The 13,282-nt window shown below is 44.6% G+C and overlaps 1 protein-coding gene across 1 annotated transcript in view; it reads left to right on the top strand.

The window, feature by feature from the left end:
- The first annotated feature begins 2,241 nt into the window (after nt 1–2,241).
- The window catches only part of LOC111145938 (WD repeat and FYVE domain containing 1), a 43,258-nt gene continuing 32,217 nt past the window's right edge, over nt 2,242–13,282 (top strand). The window contains exon 1 of the mRNA XM_022501294.1: nt 2,242–2,408. Within this exon, the coding sequence (XP_022357002.1) occupies nt 2,272–2,408 (137 nt within the window). The 5' untranslated portion in view covers nt 2,242–2,271. The remainder of the gene's footprint in view (nt 2,409–13,282) is intronic.

The following is a 13,282-nucleotide window of genomic DNA, read 5'->3' as shown; positions in this document are numbered from 1 at the left end:
TGAGACAGAGATTGGTGTGCAGCATATTTATTAAGCATTCATAGCTGTGAAGAGAGGCAGATGTAACAGGATTAGGCAGGAGAAGAAGTCAGCTGAAATAGAGGCCTGACAAAACCTTATCCAACCTGGGAGAGAGCTCTATCAGTGTGTTCTGCACCAGACCAACATGGCCAGGCCTTTATAGCCCTTTCTCTTTTAGTTACTGAATTTTGTCTGTGCCATGAAGGGCATGGCCAAGTCATGGTGGCTCCCTTCTTCTGAAGCAGACCCTGAGGGAGCTGCAGGCCAAGAGTGTTTGCTGACTGCCTCCCTTCTATGAAGGCAATCTGTGTAGTGTGTCTTGAAATCTTCAACACCACCCTGTTTAGAATTGTAATACCCTTAATCGTCCTTATCACCCTTCACTGTTTTATTTTTTCACAGCACTTAACACCTTTTAATATACTATGTAACTTATTTATTTTATTATCTGGTTCTTTCACTGGAGTATACATTCTAATGGACAAGTGATTTTTGTGTCTTTGGAGCACAGTTGCATGCAGAATGGTGCCTGGCTCATAGCAGGCACTCAATAGATATGTGTTGTTTGAAAATGTCGTTTAGTAGCCTGTCTAATCATCATACTGTAAAAGCCTTGCAAGAACCATGTCTTATTCATCTTGCCAGCATATGGTCCTTAGTAGGTGTATAATACAGGTTTGTTGAATAAATGAATAAATCCACGAATGACTATTTTGTGAAACACATGTGTAATTTAAAATTCATTAGCTATATTAAAAAATAATGAGAAACAGATAACATTAATTTTTAAAATACCTAACTCAGTATATCTAAATTTTATCATTTCAACATGTAAGTGGTATGAAAATTATTAATGAAATATCTTTTTGTTTTGTTTCATACTGAGTCTTTAAAATTCAGTGTGTATTTTGCCCCCATACCATAACTCAATTTGGACTAGTCACATTTTAAGTGCTGGATAGCCCTGTGTATCATACGACTGTATTGGAATTCTGCAATTCATTAGTCAGAATAATACAATGTTGGGGGGAGTGTGGGTTGGAGAGGGGAGGTCTCCAGAGTCAATGATTTTCTGGGTCCCTATCATGACCCTTTAACTTAGCTACTGATGTACTCCAGCCAAAAGCTACTGGAAACACATTCATAGTTGAACATGATGGGTTGGTTGCTAATTGGCACAAGGCATATGATGGGAACTATGGGGGCATTGGTGAATGAAAGAACTTATTGTGGGACTTAGGTTTGTATTAGGTGATTTCAGGGAGGGTTTAAGGAAGAAGGGTTTTCCTCTGGACTGGGCTGGATGCTGTTAGGAAACGGGGATAATTCTATGACTGGAGGTTTTAATTTGGTCTAGAGGGAGGAAGACTAGGCAGAAGCTAAATCTGTAATTGGTAAAGAAAAAGGAGTCGCTTTTATTGACCAGAATAGAGGGATATTTGTTCATTTTCATGGCTTGAACAATTTCATGTTTTGCTGTGTTTATATATGATTATAGAGTGGCATTGTCTAATGTTTATGTTCCGCAAGAACCAGCTGTGAGCACCAGGCCAGCTTCCAGCAATGCAGACGCCTGGCTCAGAGTACCAAGCCAGCTCCTGGAGTTCTAGAGCTAGCAACTTTTCTCTTTCTAATAGCTGTGCGACTTTAATCAAGTAATTTAACTTCTCCATGGTCCAGTTTTCTTGTCTCTAAAATGAGAATACAAAAACACTCACCTCTCAATCTCTTAAAGTTTATTAGCAGCATTAAGTAAGACAATCCGTGTAAAGAAACTGGAATAGTGCCTGGTATATAGTCACCACTCAATGAGTGTCACTGTCATTCAAGGAATCTAAACTGCCCTATATTTTTTCACAATTCCAGTATCTTGGGACGTCTTCCAAACAATGGCTTCTTAGAATAAACACAAAGTGGTATTATTTCCAGAAGGCTCTGGTTTGGGAGACAATTCCTCATCCCCTCCAACTGCTCAATCCATTCCTGGGTAAATGCCTTCACTTTTCAACCTTTATCACTTTCCGCGACCGCGGCAGGCGCGGTGTGGGGCGCTCCGCCGGCCTTCGGAGTTTTGGGCTGCGCGGCTTCCCCAGGCAATACGGGCCGGGGCGGCAGCACTCGGGAGCTTACGGCGGCGCAGCGCCTACGCGGCCCCGGGAGCCGGAGCAGAACCCGCGCGTCCCCGCCCGCCCGGCCGTCAGCTGATGGGCCGCCCGCCGGGAAGGCCGCCGCCGCCGCCGCCGTGCGAACATGGCGGCCGAGATCCACTCCAGGCCGCAGAGCAGCCGTCCGGTGCTGCTGAGCAAGATCGAGGGGCACCAGGACGCCGTCACGGCCGCGCTGCTCATCCCCAAGGAGGACGGCGTCATCACCGCCAGCGAGGACAGGTAGGGCCGGCGGGTGGTGCGCCGGCCGAGACGCGATCCGGGCGGCCCGTACTCCCGCAGGCGACGGGGTGTGGGGGCAGTAGGGTCGGCGGTCTCCGTCTCCGCGTGGGGGCGTCCTCGACCCCCGGGATTGCGCCGCGCTCCTCCAGTCCTGGATCTTCACCCTTTAGCTCGAGACCCTAGTCCCACCGCGCTCCTCCGGACCGCCCCGCGGTCCTACTGCGTCCTTCCAGCCCAGGACCCCATCCCAGTGCGCCCCTTCAGTCGGGAACCCCCCCCCCCCCCCCCTAGCCCGGGACCCCGGACCCGCCCCTCCAGCCCGGGACCCTCGTCCCTTTGAGCCCCTCTAGTCAGTGACCCCCCCCCACCGCGCCTGTCTGGCTCGGGATCCTCACCCTTTCCAGCCTAGCAACCCCGTCCCACCGCGCCCCTTCCAGCGCGGGACTCCCGCTCCTGCTCTCCTTTGTGGGGTTTTGCTTGCTCCTCGAAAGCGTCGCGACCTCTATGGGGTGGGGTGGGGGGGTTGCTTGGACCTCGGCGGTCCGTTCCAAGCCTTGGAGCCTGGAGCACTGGCGGTAGTGCCAGGGATTCCCTGCTCTCAGCAGAACTCCGGGGCTTTCACTTTCTTACTTCTCTACTCTGGGGTTGACAACTCTTTTCGCACAGCACCAGCTCCCTAGACCAGTTATTTTATTTATTTATTTATTTAATTTATTATTTTTTTTTACAGCTGCTATTACCATCTGAACTCTTATTTACTACATAGTTTTTTGGGTGTTTGTTTTGTTTTGTAAAAGAGATTTATCTTTGAAAAGGTTAGATGCTTTTATTTCAAGGAAAAATTTATTTTCCACCGTTAATGGAAAACCAGTATCACTTGCCATAAAGAATTAAACTCATAGCTAAAGCATGTCTCTATGCACCTAAAGTCACTTCTTTCCAGCTCATTGGTCGGCCCAGGGCTGTGTGATTGGATTGAAGACATATTATTTGTATTAAAACTTTAGTGTTTTTAAAACCTTAAGTGTTTAAAAGGTTTGTGGCTTTACGATGGGTATTTGGAGGAAATGACTGATGTTTGTAGAGTGAAATTGTGTTTCCTTGCTAAAAGGAGTGCTCTTAAATGGTGATATTTCAAAAGACATAAAGGCCTTCTGGAAGATGGGAGGTACTTGTTGTCCCCTTAGAGCTGACAGCATAGTCCAGCCCTCCGCAGTCATAGCTTTTGAAGTACTGTTGAGAGGCCTGTCCTGATTGGGAACAGAAAACCTGAAGCCTCCAGTGCCTACTTGACCTTTGTATTTTGCTTTTTGAGGCCTTTTATTGTAAGCAGGCAGTAGTCTCTCCAGTTCATTTGCATGTAGCTAACTTCAAAGAAGGTGGGGAGCAGTTGGAAAGACCTGGGTGTTGGTGTGCAGAAACTGTAAGAGAAAGGAAGAAGGGGGTGGGAGCATGAGCCAGAGGGAGAAGAAGGGAATGTGGGGGGAAAAAAAGAGGCAAAGGACATAATAATGATATTTGCATGATATGAACTTAGATGCAGACATTTTATAAAACTTAGCTATCTTATTCAGTAAAATGTCTTATCCGTGACTCATGCATGTTGGATAAATTGCTGAATATTTGAGATTACTGGCTAGGAGCAGTGCTGATAAATGTTTTATGGAAAGTGATTACTTAGCTGCTCTGGGACTGAAATGTTCTGGGGGAGCCTTAGATCAGCTCATTTTTTCACTGGGGCACAGCAGGGCCCTTGCTGATGACTGGACCAGATAATGCTTGGAGTCTTGTGTTTCTAATTTGTGTTTCAGGCCCCCTGGAGCTTCCTTGAAGGTAGGACATTTTGGAGCAGGTGCCTTGCTTTATCAAATTTATGAAAGCACTTGGTTATGGGTTTTTGTTGTTGTTGGATGTGCTGCTGCGTCTTTACATAGTCATATATGTGTGTCATCCTCTTCAATCATTCATTCATTTATACATTCATATATTCATTGATTCATAGATTTAGAAATACTGTACCTATTGAGTCCAGGCTCGGGCAGTAGAGCAGGGATCAAAAGTCACAGCACCTGCCCTCCTGACTTCTGATTCATTGATTTTTATGGCCCTTGACCTGATGGAACCAGCATCTAGGGAAACAGAATACTGACCACCCTTATTCATCAAACAAGCATTTATTAGACATTGGGCTGGATCTGTGGGGTAGAACGACAGTGATGCCAAAATCTCTGTTTCCAAAGAGCTGGACAGACCGGTGAGGAGGTGGCTCTGTGCTCTCAGCTTTCAGGGTGTTGGGGAGACACAGAGGAAAGAGTGTCCTTGAGGGCCAGGGTTCAAGGAAAGCCTCAGGAGATGTCATTGGATAGAGGAGGGGGCTGTGTGAAGGAAGAGGGTGCACAGCCCTGCACCAGGCAGATGGAAAGAACAGGACGCGATGAAGGACCACCGTTACATCTAGGTGACCAGAGCAAAAGGTATATGAGTAACCATGGCAGGGGAGAGTCCTGAGAGCTGGAGGGCCTAGTGTCCAGTTTTGGAAGGGCCTTCCTTGTGCACCACTCTTAGGAATTGGACTTCAGTTTGCTGGTAGTGAGGAACCATGAGATTGCAAAGCAGGTGATGTGATCAGAATTTATACTTTGGAAATAACAATGGCTAATCTTTTAACCTTTTCAGTAGCTCCAAAATTCAGTGTATTCTAAAAGTCACAGGTGGGTTAGTTTGTTTGTTTGTAAACTGGGCCTGAAAACTCACTGGTGCAAAAACTTGGCCTGAAGAAACGAGACTGTACTCTTTATTTATCCCGTGCTGTGTGAGTGCTCATGCGTTTTCCTGCAGAAGCAGCCGTGCATGTAACCTCAGGGGCTGTCCCCAGGCCCTGCTGGGGGTGTTTGGAACAGACGTTGGGTTTATGCATCCCACTGCGGTGGGCCTTTAACGTTTAGGAAATGGAGGCATAAAGGATCCTGAAGTCACTCCCCAAGGCCTTGTAGCTAGTAAGTGATTGGATGAAGATTTGAACCCAGGTCTGATTGGGAGGCTCTGGTTCTTTCTGCCATCATCCAGCTGCGTGTTTGGGCAAAGTGAATCCAGGCAGTATCCGTCACTGATCGACTGTTCCAGCAGCAAGTGTAAAATGCTAGGATTCTACCTTTTGCTATGATTCAATTATCCTTCCTTCTTTTAGTTTTTTGTTTTTTTTTTAAACAAAGCTTACACCTTTTCTGTATAACTTCTGCTTTAATGCTCAGAACACTAACTCTTAACATTTAAAGTAGGTTCCAGCTAAAGTTAATTCGTTTTATAAATGCTAAAAGCAGCGGGAACTGGCTTGAGAGCATTTTGAGAGGAAAAGTGAAAGATGTGAGGGTCGCCTGAAGTTAGTGTCCAGTTTTCTAAACTAGGCCAGTGGTCCTCAGAGAGGGTGGTTTGGGCCCACAGGGCACTTTGGCAGGGTCTGGAGACATTTTGGTTGTTGCAGCTGGAGGAGGGTATTGCTGGCTTCTAGTGGGTAGAGGCCAGAGATGGGGCACAACATCCTGTAAAGTGCAGGACACCAAGTACCTCACGAAAAGAATTACCAGCCCCAGATGTCAGTGGCGCCGTGTTTGAGATACCCTGGGTTAGGCTTCGTGTAATTATCTGGTCTGTCTCGCCAGTGGTTCTCAAACTTGAGCCTGTATCAGATTCTGACACTGAGGCTGGGGTGGGGCCTGAGAGTTTGCCGTTCTTCCAAGTTCCCAGTGATGTTGATGCTGATGCTGCTGGTCCAGGAACCCCACTTTGAGAACCACTTTGTATCAGAGTTACTTGTCATGGTGCTTGCCTGCGTAGGCCCACTGGGGGTGAACACTGTATACTTTGCCTTCTTTTCTGTCAGTTTCTGGGATATATTTATCTGGAGTCATTTCCATGTACCCATCGATTTCCCATTAAAACCAAACTGTGGGGGAACCTGGGTGCCTCAGGGGGTTAGGCCTCTGCCTTTGGCTCAGGTCATGATCCCAGGGTCCTGGGATACAGCCCCGAATCGAATCGGGCTCTCTGCTCAGCAGGGAGCCTGCTTCCCCCTCTCTCTGCCTGCCTCTCTGCCTACTTGTGATCTCTGTCTGTCAAATAAATAAAATCTTCTAAAAAAATAAAAAAAATAAAACTAACCTGTGTACAACAAATCTGAAAACACACAATCCCCTCAAAGAGTGTTAAACCCATGTGGAACACTGAGCCTAATTCCATTGCACCTGGAGTCACTGGAAATGGTTTGGCCTGTTGCGCTTAGGGGTCTGATCCGAAATGTTGGAGTTCCTGTACCACAAAGGGTTAACAAAAAATGGGAACTCCTCTCTTGTGTGCATTCATGTAGATTTTGTTAGAGTCATAATTACCCCAAACTCCTTTGTCACACTAGACCTGAATTTGTGTTTTTAACTTTAGTTTGCAGTTGCCTGAACTTGGGAACTGCTGTTTTTCTGCTTGCCAAGTACGCTACGTTTGTAAAGCTTAAAAAAAAAAAAAAAAATTCTTGAATCAATAAAATAGGATGGACTGTCTCTCTCTTGAGTTCAGGAAACTGTAAAAGTAAAAGTACTAACCTGAGTGGTCAGTTTAGGAACTTGAACTACAGCAATCATTTTCTTGATAGTGGGAACAGAAAACGAGACTCCGCTTTCTGAACAGAACTGAAAAGTGGTTAGACGGCGAGAAACCCATTCCCTGGACACATTTGCCTTTTGAACTTTTTCTTTTCCTATGGACTGCACCAAAAATTTCTTAAGAGTCAGCGGAAGGGTAGAATTTTTAAAAGAAAAAACTTTATGATAAAGTCTTAGAAGTAAGGCAAGGCTGCAGTCCTACCGTGTTCGTGTTTGGGAGACAGTTGGAGGATGAGCATGCTTCTGCCCTTGCATCAGGGTCTGGGGGCCATGATCGATTTCTGCGGGGAACTCAGTTTCCTGGCCACAGTCAAACAAAGGCAGATCTCGTGTGTTTTGGACGTTGCACTTAGGCTGGTAAACCGTAACAATTAGAGAAATCCAACTTTTAACATATATGGGTACATCTACGTTTCTTACTGCCGTTATTTTGACGTACTTGTTTCCTTTTGGACACTTCTAAGCATATTAAGGTCGTTTGAGGGAAAAATTACATATTTACTAACTGTTCACATGGAAGCAATTTTGAATCAACAACTTGATTTTTAAGCGTTACACTTCAGAGAAAGCCTGGCATAGCTGGAAGCTGTTGGCTTTTACAGAAACCCGGGGTGTTAACTGCTGTGTTTTTGTTGTCACGCAGTGCCTAAAAGTAGACTCTTTGATTTGTGTTAGAAAATAAAACGAAGAAGTGAGAAGGCAGGAAGCATTTATTCCTCTGTTGTTAGGGTGGCCCTTTACTGTGAGGATCACTTTCTTTTTATAGCATAGTCAAGAGCGGATTCTGGATCAGAATGCCTGAGCTTGAATCCCAGCCATGCGACCCGGGGCGGGTTGCTTATTCTTTCTGTGCCATAGTTTTCTCATCTGCAAAATGGGGGTAGAAGCTGCCTCGAAACTGGATTAATTAAGATGCAAAGTGCATCGAACAGTGGCCAGCACAGGGAAAGCACTGTGTATGTGTTGGCTATTGTTATTTCCCACGGAATTATTTTAATCTCATCAAAAGCTAAAGAGTTTGCTTTGCGTGTGTATGTGTGTAAATAAAAAAAATTCTGTATGAAGAAGCACAAGAACAATTTTGGGAGTCACTTACAAACCTAAGTTCTTGTAACTGTCTTTGAGTCACGTCTTCTCATCATTTCCATATTGGTCAGGAGTCATCTCAGTCATGAGTTTTCTGTTATAAAATCTTTGCCCTGCTGTGTTCGGGGGCCCCAAGACCACCCCTCAGTTCATTGATTCATCAGGAGGACTGCCAGCATATGGTCGTCCTCATGGCCATGGTTTATTACAGCAAAAGGACACAGACAGAACTGGTGACGGAAAGGTAAGGGGCGAAGTCCAGAGAAAAGCAACATGAGCTTCTGGGAGTCCTAACCCTGTGTAGAGTCACACAGAAAGTGCTCCATTCCTCCAGCATTGACTTCTGACCACACACGTAAAGCATTGTCTCCCAGGAGGCTCATTAGCCACTCTGTACCCCTGCTTTTACCAGGGGCTGGAACCCTCTGCCTAGCGCTTGCCAAACTTCCAGACTCCCAGATGGAAAGCCGGTGGGCAGTGGTCTCTCAGCTGTTAGTTTGAAGGAATCAATAAACAGACCTGGTAGGAAGAAAGAAGCGTGGAACAGAATTGGAAATGAGGCTGCTCTTCCTGAGTGCCTCAAACTTTGCTTTTGGGGGGTTAGTTTAACCTTGTGTTTCGAGACGTGTAGGCTATGGATAGAGTTTGGACTTTTTTTTTTTTTTTCCTAAGTTGAAGTGTTTAATGGACCCTCTGTTGACGCCTCCTGCCTGGATTGCTTCTGCTGCTAGAGGTTCTGATGGCTTTTTAGCCTTCTTGGTAGCACAGAGGTCACCAAAAATCATTTTGATGCTAACGGTGAGCAGATAACAAAGATAACAACAGGAATGGTTCCTCAAGTAAAAAAGAAAACATGTGCAGATAGAAAACCATCCGTCTGACTTCTGGAGAGGCATTCCTCATTTAAGAGCTGCTGGAGGTGCCACGTAAGTGGCCTTCCTCTTGGGATTAGAAATCTGCCTGTGACCAAGTTAGGAGTCCAGGCGTCATCATCACGGGCAGTTAAAGCTGTTCAGAATTCCTTTCCTAGACTGTAGGAGGAGATGGAAATTTAAATTTTTCTCAGCCAATCTAATTTTCCTTGGGGGGGAAAAAAAAGGTGGTTTCCCTGCCTTTCTGTTAAGATAGTCAGTTCAATAAAAATCTAGTGTTTCCCCCCTTTGTTACCAAAGGAGAAAGGCTTCTTTCCACAGCAGGAATGAAGAGGTCAGAGTTCGGGAGACTTGGCTGAAAGGAAACTGCTATTTACTTGATAAAAGCAGACTGCACTGATGACCATATCCCTTTCCGTCTCTTGTAGGCTAGCATCCTGATGTTAGAGAAAGCACCGAGGCTTCCAGAGTTACACTTGGTGTCTGTAGCCCTGGAAGGTAGTTAGAGTAGGGAGGAATATCCTTTGCTGAAGGGAACAGAAATGTTTGGTGATTGATCAAGACATGAAATAGATCAGCAGTCCTACAAGTGACTGGGAAATCAGATTTCTTCAAACTTAACTAGTTAAGAGTTTAAAAATACCAGGGCTTGGGCTTAATTTGTAACATATGCTGTCCTGTGTATTCTGTGTTTAATTGGTTAATTGAGTAATCCTCGTTTATCAGTTTATAATGTAAAAATGGTTGAATTGCTTCCATTTAGCTGTTTTGGGATAATTAGGGTGTTTTTTGAGAAATTTAAAAAGGGGCGCCTGGGTGGCTCAGTCATTTGGGCGTCCAACTCCTGAGTTTAGACTGGGTCTTGATCTCAGGGTCTTGAGTTCAAGCCTTGGGCACAACGCTGGGTACGGAGCCTACTTCAAAACAAAACAACAACTGGTTTTAGAAATGCTGATGTGTCGGTCTAGACAGAATTTGGCCTTGTGATTTTACCAAAGCTTTTTGAATCTATTTATCAAAGAGTGGGCGTGATTTTCAGGGTAATCGTATTGGAAAATAAACTGTATTGAATCCAGATGTCCATCTTACGGAGTTTTAGGTTTAAAAGTGATACTAATCTGCACTCCCACAAGATGCTTTTGGGTTGGAGAGCCAGTGCTTTTCACAAGAACCATGCTTGGAATCTATCTTTATTCCTCCTCTTTCTAGTTTAAGCAGATGAGGCTTTATAAATACTTGGTGATTTCCTACATTTTCAACTTGCTTTTAATGAGTGTATATTCCGTACTTTTAAATCCTTGACACTCAGTAAAGGCCATATGCTATTTTTATCCTTCATTTTAAGGTCAGAATCCTAAGTATTCTTCAAAGTATTTAGGGGCACCTGGTTGGCTCAGTCAGGTAAGCGTCTGCCTGTGGCTCAGATCATGATCCCCAGGTCCTGGGATCCAGCCCTGTGTCAGGCTCTCGGCTCAGTGGGGAGCCTGCTTTTCCTTCTGACTGCCGCTCCCCCTGCTTGTGTGTGCCTGCTTTCTCTTTCTCTCTCTTTCTGTCAGATAAATAAAATATTTTTAAAAAGGGGGGTATTCTATTTTTGGAACAGATAGCATCGTATCACTTAGTTATTGCTATGAAACAAACCACTTCAAAATTCAGTGGCTTAAAACAGCAAGTACAGCTGACTCTTGAACAACATGACTTTGGACTGTGCAGACCCACTTCTGTGTGGATTTCTTATAGTATGGTACTATAAATGTGTTTTCAGTTTGATTTTCTTAATAACTTTTTCTCTTCTCTAGCTTATTTTATTCTAAAAATAAATGCCCATCGACTGATGAATGGGTAAAGAAGGTGTGTGTGTGTATATATTTTTATATACATATGATATATATAACGGAACACTGGCCATTACAAAGAAGGAAGTCTTGCTATTTGCAATGACATGGATAGAACTAGAGTGTATTACGCTGAGCAAAATAAGTCAGAAAGGCAGATACTGAATGATTTCACTCATATGTGGAATTTAGGGAAAAAAACAGATGAACATATGGGAAGGAAAAAAAAAAGAGAGAGGGAAGCAAACTGTAAGAGACTTCTAACCATAGAAAACAAACTGAGGGTGCCTGGAGGGAGGGGGGTGGGGGGGTGAGCTAGATGAGTGATGGGGATTAAGGGGCCCACTTGTGATGAGCACTGGGTGTTGTATGTAAGGGATGAATTCTGCTCCTGAAACCAGTATTGCACTGTATATTAGCTAGAATTTAAGTGAAAATTTGAAACAAAAAACAAAATACATGTTAGTCAAGGGAGATTTTGTTAAGTCACTGTTCCTGTTTAGCATAGAAGTCAGGATTTCTTTGTACCAAATAAAAACTTCGAAGTTAGACCTAGACTTTTCCACACTCTAGATTTGTTTGGAGGGAAAAAGTTACTTAATTCTTCATGTTTCCTTATTGTTTAGAGGTTACTGCTTTGGAGGAGAAAATGTAGAATTTTCTAAAAAGGGTTTTTTTAAAAAAAATTGTTTTATTATTTACCATATAAAAGCTGCTCGGCTTTGAATTATTTACTTTTGTAATGTTTTGAAATGTGAAATTTTCATCATACTTTGATAAAAGAGCAATAAAATTGGACAAAACAACCGGACAAACTGATGTTGGTTTGTTTGATTTTAGGACTTTGACTCTCCTTACTTTTTTAAGTATAAAGTATAAAAAAAAAAAGTTTAAGTATAAAATGGAGGTCTTAGCTGTCGTCATTGCCATGAGGATATGGCATCACGTTCTCAACCGACAGTAGCCTTTCTTGGATCCCGATGTGTTTTCTAGAGTATAGGAAGCAGCTTTGTCTGCCACTACAGTTCACTGCTGTGAACTTAGAAGAAGTCAAGCAGGGGCACGTTTATCAAGAGGCACAGTGTCTTGTGTCTTTCAGGCCTCATGGCCCTGGGTCTTTTGGGGTCTTCTCTTTCCTGCCTTTCTGCATCTGATTCCTTCACCCAGCTGTGCCCCCTGCTCACTTCTCCTCGGGGGGGTGACATTCTCAAGGTTGTGTCCACATAGCACTTCTAGTCCTTGAGTCCCAGTCCATGGGTTCGTGTCTCCTTCGTAGCTCTGGGCGTGTGTGGCCCTCTGCACGAACCTCCTCCAGGCATCAGATCCCTGACTAGACTCAATGGGGGTGCGACAAGCTCCAGACCCGTGGAGACACTCACCCGTGGCAGGAGTGTCTGTTGAAGACAGAAGAATCAGCCTCAGAGGAGAGCTATCAGAGAGGGATGACCAGAACCTCTTAGGCTCTGCCTTACTGAAGAGAAGTGGCTGCAGCCTGCTTGGAGTTGCCTCGGATTCTAGAGCCTGCGCTTGCCCTGGAGCGTCACTCCTCAGCCTTGTTTGCTCATGTTGGGAGTGCTTTAACGGATGCATTCGTAGGGAGTGTACAGTCTTCACGTTTATTTATTGATTGATTTTTAAAATGTTATTTATTTAAAAGAGAGAGAGCACAAGTCGGGTGAGGGGCAGAGGGAGAAGCAGACTCCGCTGAGCTGGGATCCTGACTCGGGGCTTGATCCCAGAATCCTGGGATCATGACCAGAACTGAAGGCAGACGCTTAACCCGCTGAGCCACCTAGGGGTCCCCAGTCTTCACATTTAGATAACTGCCTTGAAGTTGAACGGATGATATCCTTGAGTGCCTGAGGGCTCGTGAAGCGTTGTTTAATGGTTGGCTTGTTCTTCCGCTTACTGAGTGGAGGTTGGGGACCCTGGAGTTCTCCGAGTCTCAGGGCTCCAGTACCTCCCCCTCTCCCCAAAACAGAGCTGAAGGCCTTGGCTGCTTCACAGGTGTGTTCCCAGCCTAATTACAAGTTAGATATATCATTTTACATTATGCTTTTTTTTTCTTTTTACAAAAAAATGAACATTTCATAAACATTTTCTCGTGGGTTCATAGTATTTGCAACTATTTTTTTCTTTAAGATTTTATTTATTTATTTGACAGACAGAAATCACAAGTAGGCAGAGAGTCAGGCAGAGAGAGAGGAGAAAGCAGGCTCCCCGCTGAGCAGAGAGCCTGATGCAGGGCTTGATCCCAGGACCCTGACTGAGATCATGACCTGAGCTGAAGGCAGAGGCTTTAACCCAGTGAGCCACCCAGGTGCCCCTTTGCAACTGTTTTTGATGACTGCGTGAGCATGCTAATTCAGTAGCTTATCTGAACTCATGATTTTCAGAACTATTTGTAATGGTTATGTCAACTGTTGAAT

This window comes from Enhydra lutris, unplaced genomic scaffold (genome assembly GCF_002288905.1).
Source record: "Enhydra lutris kenyoni isolate GAN:26980312 unplaced genomic scaffold, ASM228890v2 scaffoldscaffold1, whole genome shotgun sequence".
Classification (NCBI taxonomy): Eukaryota; Metazoa; Chordata; class Mammalia; order Carnivora; family Mustelidae; genus Enhydra; species Enhydra lutris.
This window is presented reverse-complemented; position numbering and strand designations above follow the sequence as displayed.